At 46.5% G+C, this 17814-nt stretch overlaps 1 protein-coding gene across 1 annotated transcript in view; it reads left to right on the forward strand.

The window, feature by feature from the left end:
• Positions 1-17814, forward strand: part of PPIP5K2 (diphosphoinositol pentakisphosphate kinase 2) — a 2362281-nt gene that overhangs the window by 2132814 nt on the left and 211653 nt on the right. Inside the window, exon 32 of the mRNA XM_069625464.1 lies at positions 17492-17638. Within this exon, the coding sequence (XP_069481565.1) occupies positions 17492-17638 (147 nt within the window). The remainder of the gene's footprint in view (positions 1-17491; positions 17639-17814) is intronic.

A 17814-nucleotide genomic window follows, 5' to 3' on the forward strand; every position in this document is an offset into this window, starting at 1 on the left:
CTTCTCCCAGCTTAATCTGCATACTGAATCAGTTGGTTGTCCCCACAACCACCAGTCTGGCTTCATAGCCGCCAGAAGCATGGAAACAGCTCTCCTGAACACCTGTGAAGACTTGCTCTCTAATCTTGATTCTAATCTCAGTCCTCATTCTCCTTGATCTATCCTCTGCTTGTGACATGGTCAACCATGCCATCCTGCTCAATCGCCTCCGTGACAACCTGGGTATCACTTGTCAGGCTGTGGCCTGTTTGATCTCCTTTCTCACCGACCGACCCTCCCAGGTCCAACTGGGTTCTTTCCTCTCTTCCATCTCTCTCTCTCTTTCTACGTGTGGTGTTCCCCAGGGGTCTAACCTTTCTCCCTGGCTTTTCAATCACTACCTGGCACCTGTTTCCCACTGCATCGCTACATTATGCTCTAACTTTCAGTGTTATGCAGATGACGCCCAGCACTCCTTTAGGCTTCCGTCAGCCACCTCTGTTCCTTCTTTCATACCAGACTGTCTGGAATGGTGTGCTGCCAATAATCTCTGCCTTAATTCCAGTAAGACTGAGATCCTCCTCAACGGGACATCTGCTCACTCCTTTCCTCTCTCCCTCCCTGACCAGCCACCCTGGACCCTCTTCTTACTCCTTCATGTGAGGCTAAGAACCATGGTGTTGTCTACGACTCCACCCTCTCCTCCTCTCCTCACATCTGACGTCTGTAAGAAGTCACACTATCAGCTGCACCTCCTCAGAGGTATTCCTCTTTAGGCTGGACTACGGCAACAGCCTCTTTCTAAATCTGCCTGTCTTCACCCTTCAACCTTTACAACTTATCCAGAACATGACTGCAAGACTAGTCCTTGGCCTCAAGCCCAGGGATCGTATCTCTCCAGCTCTGAAATATGTTCACTGGCTCCCTGTGGCTGCAAGGATCAAGTTCAAGACCATTTGCATCATCCACAAGGCTTTCTGGGGCCTGGGACCGCACTACCTCTGCCTTTCTCTTCCTAAACCTCTTCCTTCCTGAGCTCTCCACTCATCCGCCTCCAACTCTCTGAGGGCCAGTCGCTTCTCCAAGACGAGAGTTGAGGGCAGATCTCTTTCCTCGGCTGGGGCCTCCCTCTGGAACAGCCTCCCTGCCTCTCTCAAACTTGAGCAGAACCACCTCCGGTTCCGGAAGCAACTCAAGAACTTCCTTTTCGCTTCCGCTTTCTCTCCTTCTCTCCCTTGCTGATGTCCCTGACTGCTCTGCGCACTGGTCACCTGGCCCCACACTGAACTCGGACCCAGGCTCCTGCATGACCAGCCGCCCTCGCACTGGCTCCCGGCTGCCCTTGCACTTAAGGGCCTGTATCTGTAACCCTACTGTCCCTTCTCTATCTGCTCTTATGAGCCACCCCGGCTGCACTTATTGAATACCTGCACTTCTCCCCCCACTCCCCTCTCTGCTCTGGCACTTCCCCCATCCCTCTCCCCTGCACTTGCGCAATCTAAATGGCACAAGGCCTAGTAATATTGTTGTTTTGTCCTCCTTCTATTGCCCCCTCTTGTCTTGTTTTGCCTGTAAACACTTGTGTACAGGAGCGTTATAAATGACATATCATATCATACTCTACCCCCACACCGGTGCGAGCAGCTCTGCCTGCTTAGCCAGCATATGCATTTCTTGCAGAGATAAAATATTAGCCCCCTTCCCATTTGCGTAGGCCATGATCTTGCGTGCTTTAATCGGGTTCCCCAATCCCTGGACATTCCAGCTTGGTAATTTAACTTGCAAACTGAACTCACTGGTCTGTGCCATACACAACTTATTACACAAATATCAGCCTCCAAGCTAAAATCCAACTCCGTCAGCCTCCCGTAAATTGTGACCAAGTGCCATTTGTCATTTCTTACCCAGATAAACCCTCCACCCCTTCCTTGACAGCCCCCACACATGGGCCATTCTCAACCCTCCTCTCCCCACCCCTAACACAAAACCAACCATTTGCACCTGCAAGGGGGACAACTTGTTTCCATGCAGAGTGGGCCGCCAACATGCCCTGACGGTTTTAGGATGGTTATGCATCCCGCTGGTCCACAACCAAGCATAATACCATCTACCCATCAACAACAGGATCTTAGACCACATCAAGAGTCATACAAAATCACTTGGGGAGCCTTGCGGCCTGGACAGACGCAGCAAGATATGTCTGTCTATATAGAATACTACTTCCTCCGGGACTGTGGAAAAATAAAGGATTTGTTATTATGCTGAATCTTGAGGCAGGTGGGATATAGCATATCATACGGTGTGTTTCGCATCCCCAAAAAGGTGCTCAGCTCCTGCTGCACTGCCACTGTGTAAGCAGGGAAAATACGAACAACCCCTGTGTGGGGTCATATATGCTCTATGAGCAACATACAATTGGGTGAGTTTGAATCTGGCGTTCCTTGATACTTATTTGGTGTAAAGCAGTGCCCTTTTCCATTTCGCAGATGTGAAAGCCCTCGCCATATCTGCCTCCCGCTTACTGCACACCTTTATTTACAGCAGATGAGTGATTGAACTTTGAAGCCAAGATAAGATACCGTAAACAGAGTTGTCTGGCACCACGTGGGTGCTCATTCGAAAATCTCTGTTAGGTATCCAGCTGAAAGGTGACAAATGTGAAGAGTGATAAAGAATTGAGAAATTGAAGTGGTCCTGCAGCGAGTCACGCAAAACCCTGTGCACATTCCAAAGTTTTCGATAATTGATGAGAAAGTATGTGAAGTTGGTCCGAGCTCAGCAGAGGGAGATCAACTAAAAGCTTTTGGTTAAAGCAAGTTTGTGTAAAGTTATATAGGCAATTGAAATGAGTCTGAGCCCGGCGGAGGGAGACTAATTGAACATTGTGTTAAAGGGATCTAAGCCCGATTGAGGGGGATCCAAGTTACCTGAGAAAGAATATCCTACGAGAAATTGGATGCATAAAGAATTTACGAAAATTGTGTTGAGAGGATCTGAGCCCAGCTGAGTGGGATCCGAGGTGAATAATGAATCGCCTAAGAAATTGAGTAATTGTGAAAATCTGAACAAGGAAAAGAACTTAGCGTTTGTTTGTCGCATCAGGCCCTCTGAATGAAGAGACTTTGAAAGGCGAAGAGACTTGGTCACGGGAGGCCCTGATGCTAATGATTGAACTGTATCCTAATGGTAGATAAGCCAGAGACTGTGCTAAGCTCAAGTGCATCGCCTTGTCCCATGCTGGAAACGTGGGGAAGGGAGGCCAACGTCCTGAGCATCCTGACATATCATTTTGTGACCACTTCTTTCATTTTCATAAAATTGTTCGCCCACACTGTTTCCCACACTATTTGTATTTAGAGGTAAGGATTGGCAATAGGTTTATTAGTATAGGCACTTTTACTTTCGACAATACACTAGTAGGACTATGTTATTATTATTTGATGGTTGTAGCTTGCTCCCATCTGTAGATGGAGCATTAGATAGGTGTTTTTCAAACCCTTTGCCTTCCTTACATCCCATCTCCTGCAACAGCATATTCTTGACCTATTCCGTAGGTTTTCTTCCTTCTTCCCCTTCGGGGAGTCAGAGTATCCTAATATTATTCCTGCAGGCCGTCCCTGCTGCATTTTCCTTGCAGTGTTCCAGAGCCTTCACCTTGTCTATCAGGTCCACACGTGGGTCCGCGTGCTGGCTATGTTTGCTGTGTTATCCTATACTTGCTGTTCTGCTTTTCCCAGAAGATCCGCCAGTGCCCGTACATCCTGTCGGAGCAGACCCACGTCCACAATGAGTGCGTTGATTTTATACTCCAGTTGCGTTTTCAACATATCTATAGCCACCAAAATGGGACCACCTTCTTGTGTAGTCACCTGCGGTGCTGAGGCAGCCCCTGCTTGTTCCCCCTTCTGTCTCAAGTTGCCATATTCTTTCTGTGTGTAAGCCGCCATGACGGTTTATCTGCCTTTCCCCTTCCGGCCTTTCTCTGCCATCGAAAAGCAATGTTTGTGCCAGGTCTAACTGTCTGTTGTGGGTCACACTCCCTAGTGTCCACCTGGAGTGTGTTCCTTCTCCCCACCTTCTGCTCGTCCCGTCTAGGTCTTAGCACCGCGCTCCACTTCAGGCCAGCAATCTCCCAATATACCCCGCACCCTGGAACCAGGCATCTCTCGGCCACCTTAATTGTGTGTCGGCTGAGACCGCTGCACTGGCCTTGCACTTCCTTCTGCCACTGTGCAACGCGGGTGTCTCCCTGTTCCACCATTCCTCACCCGCCATACACTGCACACAGCCAGCACACCTGCCCTTTTGCTTCTGTGGTGCCTTGCCAAAGCAGGTGCAGTTATGACTGAACTCAGTGTCTATGCGCTGCGTACCTGTCGTGGCGGTATCCCCCGAGCAGTGCAGCGGTGCATCTGGTGGCTCACAGAAGGGTCAGGCACAATGTCAGTGGTAGGCAGTACACACCTGCCAACCAATGCTTGATGTTAGTCAGATGTATTGGAACCGACCCTCTGATTCAACAAGGGCTCCCTCTGGTGTGTGTCTTCTGATTGCTGGGTTTCTGAATTCAGACCTGCTGTCTCCACCCGTCCTCACAGCCACTGATCCAATCCAATGGACTCTAGCTCCCCTTCCAGCTTCTCCTGTTGTCCCAGGGGCCTCTGAGCGACCCAGCCCCCCGGGTCAGCAAGGCCTGTGACGTCTCTCTGCAACGTAAGGAAAGAATATTTGCTGCTTCACTGGTGTCCGTCCCTAGCCGCAAGCAGGAGCCTGTGAACCATGATCTTCCTAGGAATTCGTCCGGCCGCCAGCACGCTCATATATGTGCCCGGGCTTGCCCAGTGTTTCCATGCCCCCAGCAGCGTTCACCGCAATCTCCTGTGCTTCTCCTCAGGCCCTGCCAGGCTTGTGCGTACCTTCCGCAGCCATGGCACAGGGGAGACAGAAGAGGGGACAGAGGGGTGCGGGGGTGTCTGCAGCCCCTGTGGTTTGAGTCTCATTGTTGCCGGCGCACTGGCCACCAGTCTCCGCAGGATCTGCCCAGCACACCAGCAGGGTGCAGAGGCTTGTACGCTTTGCTGTGTCCATCCCTCCTATAGCTGATCCCCAGTGCTCTTTAGCTTAGCGCACCTTATTGAGTGTACATGTTGCAGCCGCCATCTTGGAGGTGCTAGTCTCCAACTCTCGAGGCTGACATCTGCCACCCTTGTGCCTCAATTGCTTGGCATCTCAACCCCCTCTGACTTCCGCTATGCTTCGGTTCAAGTAGTAGTAACGTGCAGGGCGAAACGCTCCTTTACAGCTCTGAAACTGTTATCAAATGTATGATCGTGCGGGAGCACTCGAGAAGATTTGCTTCACTCCATGGCTGCTAGCCATGCCCCGAGGTTAAGTACAAACTTTGTGATATTCTGGATGATGCCCGCAAGAAGGACACGCTCCTGCCCTTCAATGTGGCAGTAGCTGCCCCCGTACTGGAGGTGTGGGAGATACCTGCATCTTTTCCGGCAGTGGACAGAGATTTGGCAATGAAACACCATCCCACACCGTCAGATCCAGCCTTTCTTCCCATTCTTCGCCTGAGAACTTGGTAGTGAAAGCCGCTACGGCTAGCCTGAAGACCTCTATCTTCCCGTCCCTTCTAGCAGACAGGGAAAGTAAGAGGTTTACACATGGAGCAAGAAGATGTTCGCGTTGAACAGTCTTGCACTGCGGGGTGTGAATGCACCTTTGCTGCATGGCAAAGTTATCCTTCAGCCTTTGGACTTTGGTGGTCAATTCGGCGGAGTATGTCCCGGGGGGAGAGATGAGTGACGGTTTTCAGTCCTTAGTCCCCGACAGCAAGGAGGCGGCACGTCAGATGCTACCATCACAACTGGACATGGCCGACTGTATGGGAAGAGCCATGGCCACAAGCACTGTGGTCTGGTGCCACTCGTGGCTAACGACATCAGGCTTTGAGGCGGACCTCGAGTTCAGACTGTATATGATTCTTGACGGACATCGAGTTCAGACTGTATATGCTTCTTGACGGCCATAACCTTTTTGGAGCTAAGGCTGACGACACCCTCCAGAAGGTTCATTCGTCCACGTTGACTTCCAAGTCTTTGGGGCTAGCATTGCAATAGCCTTCCTCTCAGACATCGTCTCAGGCAGGTTTTTTTTGTCCCTTTCACACATTCACCCAGAGGGGCCGTGGTCAGTCTGCCCCAGGAAGATGAAAGGGTAGATGTTTTCTGAGCGGGAGATGGAGGGGCACCCAGTGAGTGGCCGTTACAGCAGCCGCTGTCTGACGCACCCCAAGGCGCCAAATCTCAGTGACTGGGTTTGCCATTCATCACCTGTGAGAGCCGGGGGGGCTTTCTCCTTTTAGCCCGGAATGGTCGAAGACCACGCCTGACACTTGGGCCTTACAGGTCATTCAGCAGGGATATTGCCTTTCATTCCTTCAACGCCACCCCAGACCAGGGTCCTCAGACCACTCCTTTGTCTCCGGACCCCGTTCTACTGGAGGAGCTCTGTCAGCTTCCATCGAAAAGTGCTATTGAAATAGTTCCATGCTCAGAGCGAGGGACACTGTCTACTCTACCTATTTTCTGGTGCCAAAGGAGGATGGGGGCTTGCGCTCCGTCCCAGATCTGCGTCTGCTGAACTTGTTCCTACGCAAGGACAAATTTAAGATACCTCCTCTAGCCCAGATTCTACAAGCCCTCAATCTGCAGGCTGGTTGGTTTCCCTAGACCTTCAGGATGCCTACTTCCATGTACTGATTCATTTAAAGCATAGGATGAACCTGAAGTTTGTGATGGGTCAACACCATTACCAATTCAAGGTCCTGCCATTCGGGCTTTCTTCAGCTCCCAGGGTTTTCACCAAGCTGCTAGCAGTGGTGGGGGCTCGTCTCAACCCCAGGATTTATGCAAGCCCTCTGCCTCCTGTACCAACCCCACACTCTGGAGCTCCTTTTTCCTCCAGAAAGCTGCAGTTTGGGCGATAAACTCCCCTCATCACGGTCTTGCTGGCATCCCAGACGGTACGCCAATCTACCACACCAGTATAGTTTTCCCGAAAGTAATTTCACATAGTCGTTTCCATATGGAATCTCAAAGCAAGGTCTCTTAATAGCAGGTCATTCAACCACAAAGGTGTATGGACCTACAGTAGAGGTGCCAGAGGTTTAGCCCAGAGGATAACCGGGGCATGGTTTGTCAGATATTGCGCCCCAATCTCTATTTCTATCATATGTGAGATAAAGGTACCTGACACTAATATGTCCATTCGCGAGAAACCTTTGTGTGCTCTGGAGTAGTGTGTGTATGCCCGGTCCTGGTGATGAAAGAATCAACTGGTTTCAATGAGATGCAGTTCTCTAAAAGCCTGCTATCACCTATCTATGCCTACCATTATTAAGTGTGTGTGGAAGAGTTTTATCCACGGAAGAGTTCATTACACAATTAATATCCCCCCCACCAACACCTTACACACACACCACTCCATTAGCTTACTGAACAGACATGTTAAAACATGATCCTGTTTCTCATTAGGTGCATATATCACTATCACAGTAACCAAGTGTCCCAGCAGTTGGCCCCTCCTCCAGGACCAAACAGCGATCTTCTGGTTCTTTATACAGGAATTGTTTACTGAGCCCTGTGTCCTTTGCGATCAGGATCACTACTCCCCTCTTTTTAGGGCCACTGGACGCAAAGAACTGTGTGGGGAATGCTTTGTGTCTCATATGGGGCTTATCCTTGGGGAGCAAATGTGTCACTTGTAGCCAGACCACAGAGGCGCGCAACTCTGTCAAACGCCTCAAGATTGATTGTCTCTTGATCTGCGAGTTTAGACCCTGAACGTTCAAGGAGATCGTTTGCAGCTCAGTCATAATCCAGCTACAATCCTTAGTACCCCTGTGAAGCTCAATAGAGACCCCCTCCATAGTTGTGACAAGGACTCTTGTATACCAACTATATTAGACAAATATTATGCCCTATGGAAAGGAAACAACTCTGCTGTGTTTCACAACTGTATGATCTGGTGAGGAGACTAGAACTGCATTGTTAGTAAATCATTCCATTTTATTATTACTTCATAAAAAGCTGGTTAAAACAGTATACATCACACAATTCTACAATTCAATTCATCAAACCAGTAACCATTTTGTGTGTGCAAACCCTGCATAATTTGTGCAAAAAAGGCATTGTAAATGCAAAAGACAGAGCATATGTTGCCTGTTAGTTTATCTTAATTACCTTATTACCTTACAGTTGTACTAATATAATCGATATGGCTCCTATTGATAGTCCATGATTAAACATCAATATCTCCTGATTTTCCATATTCTAGATCATCTCACACTGGTGATCCACAATTATACATCAACTATAGGTGTCCAAAACGCATCTGACAATACTTTTCTTTCTAGGACCTCCCTTAATTAATAGTTTCGACTTGACATCAATTGGTTAAAGTTCTTATAAACCACTGGTCAACGTCTTTGGGATTTGTGGATTTAGCCCAATTTGTTGATCTGAGGCTTTTTTGCATTACTAAAAAAAAACGAGTAAAAATACATAAAATGTGATTAAAAAATGCAGTCTACCTCTCCTCTCCATCATACTATTTTAATTATTTTGTTTATACTAACTGGGAGCAACACATTACTTTTTGGTGCTCAAAACCCAGGTTCTTTTGTGGGAAAGGACCTCTTTTAGAACTTCAAGGTGTAGTGCTGATATTCTAAATACAGCATTGAGGTCAGCCATTTGTTCATTTTTGTAGGCACCTTAGAGACCCCAAATGATCCAAATTAAAAAAACTCTAGTCAACTTAGAGCTTACAACATTCAGTCTTCAACATAGCCAAAAAAGGCAAGTAGCTCAACTCCAATTCTCTCTCTAAATACACATAAGAATGGTCTCCAACAGATAGTTCCATGTATCATTAAATAACTTGCAACATTTTCACTGCTATGAAATAATGGTTATTAATACCTTATTATGCCCCATAGATGTTCTTTCATATTTCCATTAGTTCAAATCGGAAAATGCTGGTGATTCCAATGGGGCCTCTGATGTTCTAAATTCCGAATTCGTCTCTCTATATAGACAAAATATAACACATTTTGAACCCTTTGTTTAACAGGATATTTTTCCAGCTGGTTCACTGTGAAATGTGATAAAAACATTACCCCAACAAACGGAAGCGCTTTGTACTTTCAGGTGTTTTTGAAAATCTGGGGCTGCCTACAATGCGTTTCTCCATCCGAGGATCCAGGCCTTCTTAGCTGAAGGTACATAACAAAAGAAGAGAAACCCCCATATTAGTCTGCAAGCAAAGTTAGTGGCTGCTGTCGCGGGATTGTAAAAGCGAAGGGCAGAGCGGCCTGACCGTCAGAGTCCGGGTCTATTTCTCCACCGGGCCGGTATCTGTGCAGCCGGTCAGTGCTGCGTGGTCCCAACAAATGCCTATGCTTGCAGAATCATAGAGTCCGTTGAACGACTTCTGATTCTTGGAAGCAGCAATAGAAATAGGACTTTAATGGTTCCTCGATGTATTGTAGGAGTGTCCTCCTCTCATTATAATCATAGAGAAGTGACTGTAGATAAACGCTGCGTTAGGCAGTGGGCGAAAGTTAGCCAAATACAAACCTCATCTGTGAGATTGTGAAAAAATAAAATACATTTCAATGCAGTATCCTTTGATAAAAGATACCAATTTTGTTACAATTTTTTTTTAAATAAAATAAAAAAATTGAACAAAATTTGAATGGTGTCAAAAATAAAAAAGAGAAAATAACTCACCTGGTCTCCAAAGCATGACCTGTCGGACTCATATGTTGGATGGTACTCGGGCAGCTAATGTTATGATCTGTTTGAATGCTTTTTGTGTATGTAACCAGCCCATTCGTTGTTTCTGCGACATCGAGCTGAATAGACATAGACCACCAACCGAGTTCTTTTGTTAGATAAACATTAGAGCGTGCCATACTGCATTATCTATTGGATTGGCTCCATTCTTCTTGTAAATTGAGATCATTTGTATAGCTCTGGGTATGGTACAGCCCCCATTGCTCTTTGCGACAACCTGTTTGCGGTATTTGCTGCATCTGTGGCCATAACTTTTTCAACTGCCCACCACTTTAGGTCTTCAGGGCCATGATTGTACTCTAAGAATGTGTACCACAAGTGGTGAATTTAGCTGTTTATTCTTGATTTTTGATTAATGCTCGGTGATTCTGAGCTTAACTGCCCTTGACGTCTTTCCAATATATCTTTTGTTTTACGGGCATGTGATAGCATAAATGACATTATTACTTTTGCATGTAGTATGGTTTCTTAACATCCATTTTCTTTTGTTTATGATAACGCTGGCGTTTGCTGTGGTTAGAGCACAATTGCAGCAGCCTCTGCATGGGTAGTGTCCTAAAATACATGGCATCCCCCATGTGGCAGTAATAGACAGCTGTTTGTCTTGTATAGTATTCCTATCAGCTTTGGACACCCACTCTTTTATGTTTTTTCCTTTTTTTAAGGCATACATAGGTTTACTTAATTTAGGAATATTCAATTGGAGCAAATGCCAATCATTAGCTATAATTGATTTTATTTTTTTGTGATTTTAATTATATGTTAAAGCAAACACTAAATTTTCGTTGGTGGGCTTGTGGTGGTTGTCCTTTTTCAGGAGCAACTCATCCTGATGTTGATACCTGTCTCTTTTTTTTATTTTGTCAACAATTTGACAGGATTACCTCCTTTCCTTCAGTCTTTTTTCTGTAATATCAGACTATTCAAGAAATGTTCTAGTTTGGAACAATTTCAGGAGCTCTCAAAAACTGTTCATATGGGAGATTTGATTTCAACCCTTGGGAATGAAAACTTTCATGGTGCAGAATACTATTCCTAGCTGAATCCTTCCTATACAGGTCTACCAAAAGTTCACCACCTTCTGCTTTGATAAGGAAATCCAAAAATGGAATCTCTTTCTGATTTGTTTGCATGGTGAATTTAGTTGGTTTAACCACTCAAAAAAGGCCTGATGATTACCTTCTTTGCCATCCCATATTATGAGTATATCGTCAATATACCTTTTGTAAAATTTCAATGCCTTCTTAAAGGGAATGGTGTCAGCCATGATATTACACTCCTCAAAATCCCACATATATAGTGTTGCATAGGTGGGGGCAAATGCAGCCACCCTTCCCTGTCCCTTTGATTTGCATAACGTACGAATTCTTGAGTCTAGATACATTTTTGGTAAGTCGAATGTCCAATAATTCTACTAAGAAAGTAGTAGGAACTTTGTCGCTATCCACTCTTTTGTCTAAGAATTTCTTAATCACTCTGAGGGAGTCTATTTGTGGAATAGTGGAATATAACGATTCCACATCAAGGGTGATTAATAAATCGCAATCTGTGTTAAAGGCCAGATGTTCAATGGCCCTTATGACATCAGTAGAGTCTGCCAAATACGTGGGTGTTTGTTTGGCCAAGGGGTTCATCAACTAGTCTAAATACTGCCCATTGTGTTCTAAAATAGAGCCACAAAGCGACACAATGGGTCTGCCCGGGGGCTTGCTGGTGCTTTTGTGTATTTTTGGCAGAACCTAAATTAAAGGAGTCCTAGTTTTCGTGTGAGTCAAAAATTGAAATTCTTTAGTATTTAGGATCCCTCTTTCTAAGGCTATATTGCATAACATTTGAATATCTTTTGAAATCGACTCTGTGGGGTCCCCTCATAATTTGACATATATCTCTGTGTTGTTTAACTGCCTCATTACTTCCTGGTCGTACCTTATAGCATCCCAAATGACTACACCTCCTCCCTTGTCTGCTTTTTTTTATAACCACAGTTTTGTCTTCTCTTAGGCTCTTCAAACCATTCCAATCTGCCTTAGAAAAATTATAGCTGCGTTTAGGTATTTTGTCTCTGTTCTTATCATAAATTCTGTTGAAATCCCGTAAAACCACCTTTTCAAAAGTCAGTCTCTTTAGAAATCATTTGTGCAGTCGGAGTAAAAGAAGATGATGGTTTAAAAGGGGTATTAGAGTCAACTGGCAATTACCCAATTCTTTCTACTCCAAAGAAATCTTTTAGTCTTATTTTGCTTAGGAATGCCTGTAATTCTATTTCCAACTCCATCTGGCTCAGATCTCTCATGGGAATAAATGAGAAGCCTTTCTCAAAGATCAAAGTTTCTTCAGCCGTCAAAACTTTGTCAGAGAGATTGTAAACAGCGGATGGCAAAATTATCTTATGTATGCCCTCCTTCGCGTCTCGAAAAGGTTTTGTAACGGGGGCGTGTCTAGTTGTTGGGGTGGAAAAGGGAGTTCCTGAGGGGGATACGGTTGTACTTGTACCTGAGTATTAAACCCCTGTGGGTAACCAAAATGGGGGTAGTAAGGATAGAAATTCTGACGACCCCTCCTTCCTCAACGTATATATGCCCTCTGTTCCGTTGTCTAAAATTATTTTGATTCCCTCTTCTGCCTCTTTGACCACTATCTCTATCATGAAGTATCCGAGAAGGTAACCCGTTTTTTCAGTATGGGTGTGCCTAATATATTGTTGTCATGGTCCTTCCAATGCATGTGTCCTTGATACTCGGCACTCAAATAGGGGTATGCCGCCTCTTTGGAAAAATTCTTTGTCTTTTACAAAATTTTCCATTTTTTTTTAGTTATGGTGATCTTAATAAATTCATTAACTTCTTTTTCTATGGTTTCCAGTTGTTCTTTAATATTTAGATAGTAGTATCTGTTGAGAAAGCAAGTTTTCTTCTTCAACAATTAGACTCTTTTTCAAGGCTGTATTAATTGTGAGAAGCATCCAATCTCTGCTGCATTTTGTACCAATGCCTGAGAATGCATTCTTATATTCAACATCATCCACAAACAGGCAGGGTTCATTAAGAACCAAAAAGCCTATTGGGATGATTTTTTTCTTCAAGTATTCAGTCAGAAGGTGGCTGTGCATCTCTGTTCTAAATTTCTTCTTTTTTAGTCGTAGGATGCTATCACTGGAAATGTATCACTCTTGTATACCACTACCATACCCTAAATTGTAAAAAAAAAACAAGGTAATCGCCCTCCCCCCAGCTCCCATTAAACTTTCAAAACCCAACATAAAGGATGTCGTATCCTGCCACCAAGCTCTAGCTAACCACCCAGGGTAAATGGGACTCCTTTCCAGCATCCCACAAGTCCTGTCCCCCCGCCCTCTTCCTCAGATTACTTCCCTCATAACAGAAACCCCGAAATAATCCCATCCTAGAGTGATGCCAGCCATGTTCTGTCCAATAGATGAGTTAGCCTCCCAGGCCACATTCAGTTGCGTCTGGCCCACCGTGGCATCCGCATCAGGCCTCATTTGTTGCTGATCAGATGGGGGCTGCACTTCGGCCTCCCCCACTCCTCCCTTTTGGGTGCGGGCATCCTATCTTCCATCTCTTCCTTCTTTGGTAGTGGTGTAGCATTCAAGTTATCGCACAGGTCAGGCTCCGATTCTTTGGGACGTGGATCTCCGTCCCCCTCCATCAGTTCCGTTGCTTCCTCCTCATTGGAAATAGTGAATAGTTGGCCTTGCCACTCAATGCGTAGACCGCATGGGAATGTCCCATCGTTAACGTATGCCCTTGGACTTGAGCCAGTCAGCGACCATCTGCAATTGCTTCCGTTTAAGCAATATCACCTGGGCTAAGTCCTGGAAGAGTGTCAGTGGGGTATCACAGAACCTCACCAGCTCCCGCTTTCGCCGCTCTCATAATTTCCACCTTCACCTGAAACAGATGAACTCTAGTCAGGACATCAGGAGCCAAGTTCCTGCTCAGCTGATAAGAAGAGTACACGCGGTGGGTCCAGTCCATGATGATCTACCGCTCCGCTGGAGAATCCAGAAGACTTTGGAACCACGCTGCCACATATTTCTGTAGATCTGCATCTGGCGCTGATTTAGGGATCCCAGGGATGCGTATGTTATTCCGCCGGGATCTATTTTCGGCATCTTCCTACTTGTTAAGGACCAACTCCGTCTGCTGCTCCAAGGTGCCCACTCGCCGTGCCAATTCATTGTGATTGTGGCCCTGCTCACATAATGCAGTTTCCACTTCATCCATCTTTCTCACCATCGCAAGCACGTTTTTATTGAGATCTGCAATGGCTTGGTCAGCCGCGCTGTCCTTAATACCTTTCTTGAGTTCCATCAGCATTGCCATTAGATCAAATGTCATTGTTGTTGGGTCATCGATCTCCGTTTGGGAAAGGGGGGGCAAGTGTCCCTGGGCCGCCGTCAGCTGATGCGGGCGCTTCTGCCCATCGGACCCCTGCATGAGTGCCTTTATGTCCCCCGACATGGGTCCCTTCTGCTTCGCGATTGCTTCGCCATGGCAGATCCCAGGGGTCAAAATATACCAGACACCAGAGAATTATAAGCAAGTGTTCCTGTGACCCCTCAGTTAGGCCTCTGCTCTGCTAACTATGCAGAGGTTGTGCACCCACCTTGCAGCTGTCACTCCAACCAGCCCCACTTACCTCTGCAAGGATGTGTGTACTTGCTTGTATGCTGGGGCCTCCTTAGTCCTAGGCCTGGTAGGACCTGCATCAGGCTACTAACTCCCCCATATCTCAGCCGCCCTTGCCTCCTTTGCTCATGCCTCACTTGACGCCTCACAGCCTCAGAGTACCACAATCACTGTTGCTGCCCCCAAAGAATGTATGGGCTCATTACGGGCTGGAAAAGGGGCCAGGCTAAGCTGAAGAAGGCGCTGTGTCTCTGTAGCTCGCCATGTATCTGCCTCCCGATGATCTATTCCAATATTCTTGAATGGAGTCAGTGAATTCTCAGCTGGAAGGGCATCTCTTATGTCTTAGATTGCTCATAGTCCCCCAATAAGATTCTCCACCGGCCATCTATCACTCTCTTAGGCTGTACTTGTCTACCAGCGTCTCCTGCACACATACCGTTCTCCCCCTGTTACAAACGTACTCAATGTCTGTGGCCAATAAGGTGCGGGTGCCGCCACCTCCAACTTGTAGGAGCATCCACATCTATTCTACTGCCACACAATACAGCCTCATGTAGCTGTTGTGTCAGCACTGTGCATGCCAGTGCAATCTGTCTGGGAGGTGCGCTAAACTGCTGGATCAGGACCCTCACAAGGTGATCCGCCGGGATCCCATTGACTGATGTCTGTGACAGCCTGCATTCGTTATACTCCGGCTGGACGGGGGACAGCCCGCTGCAGTTGCAGGTCCCATGCCGCATGACCAGGCCCGCTCCTGCAGTCATAGCAGGGGGGCCGCAAGTCGCCACATGCCCCGCTCCAGCAATGGACCGGGATACCGCTGATGCCACCTCCTCCCCCCACTGTAGAACTCCGTCCAGACTGGTGGATGACATCCGCACGCTGAGTCCTGGCACTGCGGCCGGTGCCGTACCCAGCCGCCATGTTGGATTCAATAGGGCTGCACTTTTGGGCAGCAAATTCGTACCTCCACGTGGGCAACCCTCCTCCCCCAGACTTTCTGGGGGGTCAGGGCAACGGGTTCTGGCACCACTCACTTGTATTTCAGGAGGAATCTGGCATTTCAGAGAGGATAGGGGCCCATGGAACAGGCTTGGCTGCAGGAGCTCACCGTAGAGGCATCCGACAGTGTCCACGGCTAGCCATGCCCCTGCAAATGTTCACTTTAAAGGTGATCTTTTTTATTGCAATTACATCTGATAGATGCTTTTTAGTGAGCTTTCAGAGAACCCTTCTTTTCAGGTGTTCCTTAGGGAGAAGGTCACACTTGGAAGTTAGACTGCCCTTCCTTCCTCTGTTTGTCATAGAATGTAATCTTTTCCATAAGATCATACTTCAGTCTCCTTTCCACCTCTTCACCTTTCCAAGGAGGATTGTTTTGCCTTTCTGTCTGCTCGACCAAAAGCGAGTGCACAGTTTTTAGACTCGAACAAGAGTTTTGCCTTTATGAGCAATTGTTTGTATTTGCACGTCCGCACAAAGGCAGGCTGTTGTTATGCAAGTTTCACCCCTTTTGGATTGTCTTTGCATACCAGTGTTAAACCTTAGGAGGTAAGGACTGTCCTGCCAAACTACTTGTAGGGCCAAACAGCTATTTTGGGTCAGTGGCATGATGTGCCGATTCTGGATATATGTGCCCATTCTGGATATTTGTCAGGCAGCAACATGGGTTCCTCGCATTTGTTTGCAAAGCATCAATGCTTGTATTCCATTAGGGTGAGTATGCCCGGTTTGATCATTGTGTGCTGGAAAAATTCAGTTGTAGGCGCAGATTCCCCACTCTCTTCCGGTCTACCATCCTAGGGAGTATTTCACAAGGTAAGTAATCTGTACCAGCAAGATCGCTATTAGCAAAACAGGTTTCTTACCTTTGGTAATGTTCCCTCTAATAGAGAAGTTATTCCTATCCAGATTGTTCATTGACCCTTCCGTTCAGCCCCTCTAAGATCTGACTGTGGTTTGGTGCAACTCTTTCCAGTGGCTTATTTTATATCATGCCCATAGTGTCAGAAATCACATTAGCAAATATGTAGACCTGTTCATACTATCCAAGAGCACACACAGGCATTTCGGGGAGTTGATTGGCCTATTTGTGTCTGCAGACAGGACCCAGCACCACAGATTACCAGCATAGGTCATCCAGATTGGCTGTTCAAAGGCAGCTCTTCTGGTTGGTTTAAAGGGGGCAAACCTATTTTTCTGGGATACTGAACAGGCACCATTGACTGCCATGTTTCATGGATGATCGTCCAAATCTGGGTAAGATCGGGGTGCCCGGAGTGCGACAATATGTGCCCAAAAGACAAAAAGGGTCATTTCAACTGCATGCCAGCAAGGGGTCTTGGTCCACTACACCCTCAGCGAGTGAATTGCAGCTCTCTCCAGGTCTCCTCCACCCAAGGAGGGTGAGTTGGTGTCCAGAGGGTTTGTAATATACCCCCAGATTTAAAAATTAAATGACAATTTTACCTGTTAGATCCAGGGATTGCGGGCCAGTTCTGCAAACATGAGCTGGGTCTGGCTGCAAGCCAGGCGCAGTGGCTACTATGGCAAGCTGGGGGCGGGGCACGGCATGGATATGTGGTCAGTGTGGGTGATGCAGTGGGAATGTGGCTTCTACAGATCAGTTTGGAGGACCTGGTGCATGGTCAAAGGCCTTTGCCTGGGTAAGGTCACTGCTTGCCATGACTGCATGCTATGTCCACTGCCCAGTATAAGTGATTTTAGGGGGCCCAGGAGTGCTGGCTGTTAAACAATATTCCCAAAGAGACCGTGCTTGGGTATATATTATTCAGGAACAGGAGTCTGTGGGAGGAAGATGTATTGGTCATAAAAAATATTATTTAAGGTAAGTAACCTTTTCTGTGCTGGCATCTGAGGATATTAAATCAACAGGGTTTTTGTTCATTCACATGTTCTACCATGGTTAGCCTGTTTAAATGAGGGTATGTTTCGCTGTATAAAAGCATACTCTTTTATGTTTTCCAGGATTCGAGCTTTACTCCATGGTGCCTTCTATCTGCCCCTTAGAGACTCTGCACAACTCTCTGTCCCTGAAGCAAGTGGATGAATTTCTTACTTTCATTGCTGCACCTTTAAGCGATGTTTTGCCGGAGACACCAACTGATGCTTCATGTAGGAAAAGTTTGAATTTGTGTTTTCTAAAGGATGTTGATATCTTGCTTAAATGTTGGATCTACATGCCTTTTGGAAGTTTGGACATTGTATTTGCTGTAACCAGCAATGCTTAAAACTAGCAGCAATACTAATGTAGCATATTAAAACAATGCTGTTAATGTTCTTTCTGCATG

The sequence above is a fragment of the Ambystoma mexicanum genome, chromosome 6p (genome assembly GCF_040938575.1).
Source record: "Ambystoma mexicanum isolate Mex_15411 chromosome 6p, UKY_AmexF1_1, whole genome shotgun sequence".
In the NCBI taxonomy this organism is placed as follows: Eukaryota; Metazoa; Chordata; class Amphibia; order Caudata; family Ambystomatidae; genus Ambystoma; species Ambystoma mexicanum.